Source organism: Rhea americana, unplaced genomic scaffold, assembly GCF_003343005.1.
Source record: "Rhea americana isolate MKP2758 unplaced genomic scaffold, rheAme1 scaffold_100, whole genome shotgun sequence".
Classification (NCBI taxonomy): domain Eukaryota; kingdom Metazoa; phylum Chordata; class Aves; order Rheiformes; family Rheidae; genus Rhea; species Rhea americana.
The window spans coordinates 546,634-554,679 of record NW_028185040.1 but is presented as its reverse complement, the minus strand read 5'-3'; the positions used below and the strand labels follow the sequence as shown (position 1 = coordinate 554,679).

The window sequence follows — 8,046 nt, the reverse complement described above, 5'->3', positions numbered from 1 at the left end:
GGCACCGCCCCCCTGCCGCCCGCGGCCGGCGCACGTCACGTGCGCGCCGCCTGCCGGCGGTACCACCCAAAGGGAAGCGCGGGGGGGGGAGGAGCGTGAGGGAAGGGCGCTTTCCCTCGAGGGCAAGGAGGGCTAAAAAGGATTCTGCGACGCAGAGCAAAGGCCCRCTCGGGGAGGCGGTGTTTTCCCTCGGGCGCACAAGGAAACCTCTATTTCTCCCGCCTCTCCTCCCCGCTCCGGGAAGAAATGACCGCGCCCGAGTGTCCCTCGCGCTTCCGGAGTTCCCGAACTACAGTTCCCAGTGGCCGCGGGAAGGGCGCCCCGCCCCGCCCCGCCCCGCCCCGCCCTTCCGGCCGGTTGCTACGGCGCCATGACAACGGTGCGGGCGGCGGCCGCTGCGCCGCTCGGAGCGTCCTAGCGCCTTGCCGCCGCCTGCCCGTTCCTCGGGGCTGCGCCCGAGCCCGAGCTGGAGCGAGGGGCTTCCCCGGGCGACGGCGCCGCGCCCGGGAGATGCTGGCGGCGCCCGCTCGCCTCGGCTGATCGGCGCCGCCGCCCGGCCGCCTCCCAGCCCGTCGCCTCGCCGGTAAGCCCGCCGCGGGTACCTCTCTCCTCTCTCTGTTATTTTTTCTTTCTCTTCACCCCTCTCAGCTGAGCTGTTCGGGTTAGCCCTGCTGCCCCGAAAGCGCGCGCGAGGACTTGGGAGGTTTGAACTGGGGTAACGTGGGTGGCAGGCTGCCCACAAAGCGATTAGCCTGCCTTTCCCTTCTTGCTTCCCCCCTCGTCCTTTCTTTCTTAAAATAACAGCAGGTAGGGAGCAGGAAAGCTGATTTGTGCCCTCTCTGGCCGAGCTCCTCAGTCACGTCAGCGGGGCCTCTTTAAGGCGATTACTCGCTGGCGATCTTGATGGTGTCTGTTTGTGTCTTGGTTGACTTTTCTAAAATAAGCTTTCTCGTGGAAGACTWAAACCTATCTATTTTTCCAAATTCTTTTCAGTGAGAGGGGGTTGTCTAATTTCTGCGACTTTGAAAAATTCTATTACTTTTTAATGCTTGTTATAGAAGACTTGTAACAGTTTTAAAAAGAACTGTGTTTTTTTTKKTTKKTTTKTTTTGTTTTCTCTTCATAATTGCCAGTGTTTATCATAGGAAGTTCTTTATTTTTTTTAAGTATATAATTTTAGATATTTGGGGTATTTGGTTAATGTTTTTTGAGTTCACATTACAGCAATGTAAAGCTAAGAAGTGGAAATATGGTAAACATTGTAAATGTTAAAGTCACTTGTATAAACTCATCCATCAGTACTATAAGTTTCAACAACAGTTTGCTTCCCTTTCAGTGAAGAAGAATGTCTTTGTTTAAAGCACGAGATTGGTGGTCCACCATACTTGGAGAAAAGGAAGAATTTGATCAAGGCTGCCTTTGTGTTGCTGATGTTGATAACAGTGGGCAAGGTAAATTCAGAAATAGCAGCTGCTGACTTTTACGCTACACAGCTGCAAAGATGCTTTAACAAAGCTAGTGCMTGGTGACAGCTTATTAGCCAGGCTAGTTGGTTAGTTTAAGGTCTGTTTTCTTTAGTGTGTCGTTAAAACAAGTTGAGCGCTCATATTTTCATTTGCCATTTGTCTTTCTGTATTTCTAGATCACTAAACATTTTAACCCTTATTGAAGTTTGATAGCAATTTATCTCATGTTTTATTCTCTCCTGGCAGCTGTATTTAAAACAAAGACTGTAAATTAGCCATAGAAAGAAACGCACATATCACAAGTCATTGAATTTATGGGAAAAAAATAAAAAAGAGGGTGAGGGCTAATAAGGTAAGTATTTATATTAAAAAAAACCTCCTTTTGTGCTGCAAAAATAAGGGGTCATTGAAATCAAGCTGCACCTCACTTGAGGAAACTGCTCTTCTTTGTAGTCATTAAGAGATTAAAATGAAGTATGGAATTGAAGTGATGCATCTCTGACTGTTTTTACAACAGTTAAAGATGTTTGCTCTTGGGCAGAGTTCTCATATATATATATGTATATATGTATGTATGTACACATACATAAATATGTATTTTTTTAAGCTAATAAATATTTAGGATCTTTCTTTAAGAGACTACATCTTAGAGCTCCTTTTTTGCTCAGCAGAGGTCCTTGAGTATGATTTAATTTTTACCATTTTTTTAAAACTATGCTCTTTTAGAAGGATTTGAACAAAGTCAAGCTCTCCTATTGTTTTGGTGTGCATTTTGGATAGAAATTGATTGAGGYAGTTATGGCTAGAATCTGTTCCTAATGAGAGAGTAGGCCCTTCTTTTATACCAGCTACAGTGTTGTGGAAGTGTAATAGTAGTCCACTATTGTATTTTGTTTCTTACCATTATAYTTTCTCTTTGTTTTTAGACTAGACTCCTTTTTTTGTAGAGTTCAGGACCAAAAGTAAATGCAGCCTTAAGGCAAAAGGTTGTCTTTTAAATAAGTTTATTAGGTATTTTTAAGGTTTGTGCAACTAAATTGTATTTAAAGATATAGGTTATACAGCTGTTAATTTGCTGCTGGTGGACTACCTGTTACAGCACAGAATTGAGGCAAAGATTAGTATATCTGTTTATACTATATGCAGTAATATCTGAACCAGGGACTGTAAGTGGAAGTTTGCAGCTGGAGAAGAGAGGAAGTAGGCAGCTGATCTGAACCTTTGAGCTGGGGTCCTGTGGAACTATTCCAAGCTTTAGAGGCTGGTAAACTGGTTAAAGTTGCACTACAAGTATCATCCTGACTTATGGACAAGGCTTACAGTATATGATTTTTGATCTGCCTTAATAATGATGACCTGTATCCAAAAGAAATACATACTGATGACTATTTTAGAAGATCAGCTCTTCTAAAGTAATCTTAGCAGCTCTTTGAGGCTTTTCATTAATTTTTTTTTTTGTTGTTAACAATATGATCCCAAAATAACCCTGGTTATATTGGCGCTGACATCATAGTTGTTTGGATTTAGTTTGTATTTGGATAAATGTCATGGATCCCAATTTTAAAATTTAACAGTCCTGCTGGTTTGATATGTGTTTGCACAGATCCAAGATATAGAAGCTGGAAGTTTGAAGTACTCTTGAAAATCAGAATGTGATTTTTTTAAAGTGTGAGCATCAGACTGTAATGATAGAATAGTAGCAATGGTCAGTGCCGTCACCATGATAATTACCTTATGAGATCTTTTGCTAACATTTTCTGTTGCTGGAAAAAAAAATTAGTTACTAACGTTAGTCTAGAAGACAGACCATTGATAGAATCATATGTAAATATTTTATCTTTTTGGGATATTCTTTGAAGCACTTCTGCAGCAAACCTGATTCTACAGGCACTAGTGTATTTTTTTTAAATCTCATTTGTTTTCTTTTTTGTTTTTTGTTTTTTGTTTTTTTTTTCTGTAGATAAAATTATTGTGGGCAGTTATATGGGATATCTCCGAATCTTTAATCCACATCCTGTGAAACCTGGAGATGGAGTCCAAGCTGAAGACCTGCTCTTGGAAGTACAGTTACGAGAGCCTATACTGCAGGTGGAAGTGGGAAAATTTGTTTCGTAAGTCAACATGCTGTGTTGCTGATAAAGCTATCTAATTAGCATGGTCTGTGGACTAGTTTACAATAAAAGTTAATTCTTCTCCCTAAGAGTAGTCTGTAACAGTTCTGTAAAATATTTAGGGCAAATATTTAGCAAGTGCTTACATCTTAGATGTCTKTCYTTTTTTTCTTTTTAGGAATTTCAGTTTRGGAATTTCACTTTCCAGATTGACAGTCTGTTCAGAATATCCGTGCTATAGTATGCATTTGAACTACTTAATCAAATCAATATGAGAGAATTTTTGCTCAATATATAGGTGGAAGAAAGTGTTCCAGATATACTTTTTTTAACTTTTGTGTTGCTTTTAAGAAACATAGAGCAGGAAACATAAGTTTTCTCAACATGTAGAAAACTTCCAGAATAACCTCCTGTGATCTGTCGAGGATGTAATGTTAACCAGTTGTTTTAGATTTGACAGAGGATTGGAGATCTTTAATTTCAAGGGATTTAATGAAAATAAGTGGCTAGGTAGAAGAGGCACTCAAAGAAAAGGCTTTATATTTATTTGGATATAGAACAATCTAGTTCTGTAGTGGTGGGTGGGTGGGTGATTTTATTTATTTATTTTTTCCCTTTAATTAAAAATTCTCCCCTGTGAAATCATGGGAAAGACTTCTCTGARTCTTGTGCTTTGAGACCAAAGTCTGCCAACCAGAAAGAAGTATTTTTTGTAGGAAATCATTCTTGTACCTATGGAGTCACCCTGTGTAGAAATACTAATGTCATGCCTGATGGAATGATCTAAAACTTCCTTCTGTAGTTATAGCATGAAAGCTTTTTCTCTGCAGGAAATACTACTTAAGTTTGGAGGAGGAGGAAGGTCAATATGGGATTCAAAGTACTGTGACTTACTCCATAGCAGTTTCTGGCAGTGTTGTGGGTGTAGTGTTGATTTTCTGTTTGTTTTATTTAGCTTAATTCATTCACTTTTTCCATTCAGCTAGCACTGAAAAGTTAGTAATTTATATAGTTGTTAAATAATACTTGTTTGGAGTAAGGGTCCTCATATCTGTTTGTTTTTGGAGGAATTAACAGCACCTTGTTTGGAGTGAATTTCAGGCTAAACTGGGAAAACAGTTGGCTTGCTCTTAATACTTAAATCTGGAAAAAGTGTTCTTTAAGGATTTGTTTTAATTTTGAGATGAACTTCAAATATTGCAACATGAATTTAAGAAGATATTTAAGAATGCTGAAATCTAACATCCCCAAATCTTGGGGTCTGGCCCATACTTGACAAGAAATTATTGGGAATCTTTAGAGCAACTTCAGTATGTCACTTGAATTTTATCCTGTATGCTACACTTTACTACAAACTAATCTGAAACAAACTTTTTTTCCCTTCTTTACAGTGGTACTGAAGTACTTCATTTAGCTGTGTTGCATTGCAGAAAACTCTGTGTATATGCTGTTTCAGGTGAGTTTAAAGATACAAACCTTCTGGCCATTTAAAGTTATTCTAAAGTTGGCTTAGGTTGAATATTACATTCAATAGAAGAGGATTTGCTGGTCACCCCCTTGAATAGCTTTAGTGGTGTTTTTCACTCAAGCTTGTGTTTGAAGAGGAAACATCAGTAATTAGGTCAAAATATTTCCTGATAGTTAAAGGAGATCTGTTAACCTGCYCTGTGCTTGAAGCACTGTGATTTATGGTATGCAGGCTGCAGTACTGAGTCTTGCTCTGCTCTTTGCAATGCTCTAGGTGACTATTGGGGAAAGTGTTAGTCTAATGTATAGAAATGATGGCTCTGCAGCTGAATTGTTCAAAGATTAATTACTAACTAGTCTTACCATATCTAGTGTCAGTTCATGAAAGTTAGGTCTTTATATCTAAGTGTACATATCCAAATGTTCAAGTACAAAAGCACTTGTAAAAACAGGTTCCTATTACAATTTTAGAAACAGGTGCAATGAACAAATGAACATGAACAAATGGTTGTTTAAGGACAGCCTACATGCCCACCTCTCTAAAAATGAAGCAGCTTTTATAATTACTTCTGAGATCAAAAATCCAGATAATTCTGTAGAAAGCCAGAAGACAGGAGGTTAATAGTAGTAAGAAGGTGAAATTACTACGATGGCTTTTCTTAAAGCTTGTTTCTTCTTACTGTCTTTGGAAATTCTAAATGTTACRCTTGAACTGTATGTGAAGAGGAAGGTTACAAAATACCTATTCTGTGCCTTGAGTTATCTCTAGCATACCCCAAAGCACATCTTCAGAATGCAGTAGACTTAACTATGTGGTTCTTACCTTCTTCATGCAGTGACAACTGTGGCTGCTTTCACTCTAAGTGCATAGTTTTCTTACAGCAGCAGCTTGCTTCTTATTTGAGAGTCTTGTAGGTTACAAATGCACATTTTTTCCAATTCTAATTGCCTTCCAGTTATCTTGCCTGGAGTTCCCCTTATAGTTGGTATTTGAGGGGTGATACTACTTATCCTTCTCTAATTTTGTTTATGTCCTGTTGCCTACCAATGTAATTTTTTTTGAACAGTTTATTTTCATTAACAGCACACAAAAAATAAATCAGTCTAGAATTTGTTCCAGTTTTAATGTGCTGTTTGGTCTCCATTGTTTAAGCATTTTGGTGATAATTAAAGTTTTACAATTCTTTAATTATWATAATACACTATATATTATATAATATATATTATGTAAAATAGTTAACAATAATTGTTATTATAGTATATAAGTCATAAGCACCCCTACTATAATGGTAACCCTCTATCATTTGAAGAGATACTTYTGAACAATCTTGTTCCAGAATTCAAGATCACTATTTCTTCCTGCTTCAAGGAAAAATCACTATTTTTTGTAAAGTAGAATTTTACCAATTTTATACATGTTGCCATATATAGTAAAACAAATACGCCATGTTGTTTCTCTTCCAGGACATTTAAGAGTGTCTTTCGAGACTGATTGTTGTCTGTAATGCAATATCCAAGCTATACTCTAGGCACAGAATGACTACCTTGTAAATTGTTTTTCATCTGGTATTGCTACTTAAGTAGTTACTTACCACCAGAGTTTTTTTCTCCATATTTATTCCAGTCCTCTCCCTAATCAGGCCTGCTTTAATGGTAATATCTGAAAACCTAGATTGATTTTTAGTTGGAGCAATTGCCTAAAAAGATTAGCCTAGGCTATAAATTGTACTGAGAACTTGAAGACTGATGTTGATGTGATCTTCATATACTTGAGAGTTGTGAGGGGATCTAGCGTAGAACTAATTCACTCAAGCAGTTGATGGCTCTCTTTTCTGTTAYAGTGACTGTTTTTAAACTGACTGTGCTAGCTAATGTGATTTCTAGAGTGTAATTCTACATGACGAAGAATTTTGAGTACTCTTCATGGAAAGGCTGAAGAAAGACTTTTGATTATCAGAAGATGAGCCTTAACTTCAGTCTCTTTCAAAAGGCTTTGGATTTCTTAGTTCTCTGAAAGGGGCAGGAACTTAAAGTTCTTGCAGGTGCTTTTGAGACAATATAATATTTCAGAAGAAATTTTATCTATTACTGTCTGCATATATCTCTTATCCTTGTATTCTTAGTCACTGCATTGAATTTCAGAGTGAGTAAAGGCAAGTGATAAACGAATTCTAAAAGTAGCTATTAAAAATGTAATGTGAGTAGAGCTACAGCTTAATTTGAGACACAGACTGTTTCAGCTGAGATGCCTGCTGAATGTAGTACATCCACTGAGTAACTAGAGAATCATAAGTTTTCTCCTTTTCATAAGTAGGCTCTTTTGATCTGAGTGATACTTATTTATTTTTTTTTTAGTTTGAGGTATGCTTGATCTGAGGAAAACTATATTTAAGTAATAATCTCTATATCTTGCGAATGTCTTCATATAATATTTAGTATAGTGGGACCTTATTTCTGGTTCTGGCCTTCAGATGCTTTTGTAGCTTGGTACTTCTTTGGGAAAGCAACAATGTCATCGATCATATCTCAGAGTCATTAGGAGTAAGCCATGGCTTTCCAGGTCACTCTGTAAATTGATACTCTTACTTTTTTGTTTTGGAGGGGTGTATGTGTTCACATATACATATACATGTATGTATGTGTGGGGCAGGTATACACACACATATATACCTCCCTCTTTTTTTGTAGAAACTCTGGGAAATGTGGAACATGGGAACCAGTATCAGATTAAACTGATGTATGAACACAATCTTCAGCGAACTGCTTGTAATATGACTTATGGACCGTTTGGTGGTGTAAGAGGTAAGCTCCTTCCTGTGTAATCTTTGTCATGTTGTTTAAATGAAAAGTTGAATGTTAACTTYGATTTTGATGCTGTTTTCTACAGGAGACCATCTTTCTAAACAATGGTCTCTATCTCATGCATATTTTTTTTTTTTAAAGAGAAAACACTGAAGTTAAAATGAGTCAAAGGATATTAAATTCAGGATAGTTCCTTTCTT

At 38.0% G+C, this 8,046-nt stretch overlaps 1 protein-coding gene across 6 annotated transcripts in view; it reads left to right on the top strand.

The window, feature by feature from the left end:
* The first annotated feature begins 360 nt into the window (after positions 1 to 360).
* BBS9 (Bardet-Biedl syndrome 9) overlaps positions 361 to 8,046 on the top strand; it is a 309,884-nt gene continuing 302,198 nt past the window's right edge. For all 6 annotated transcript variants that reach the window (XM_085303707.1, XM_085303713.1, XM_085303722.1 and 3 more), the window contains exons 1-5: positions 361 to 583; positions 1,337 to 1,451; positions 3,427 to 3,577; positions 4,969 to 5,033; positions 7,733 to 7,846. In XM_085303707.1, the coding sequence (XP_085159833.1) occupies positions 1,346 to 1,451; positions 3,427 to 3,577; positions 4,969 to 5,033; positions 7,733 to 7,846 (436 nt within the window). In that variant the 5' untranslated portion in view covers positions 361 to 583; positions 1,337 to 1,345. The remainder of the gene's footprint in view (positions 584 to 1,336; positions 1,452 to 3,426; positions 3,578 to 4,968; positions 5,034 to 7,732; positions 7,847 to 8,046) is intronic.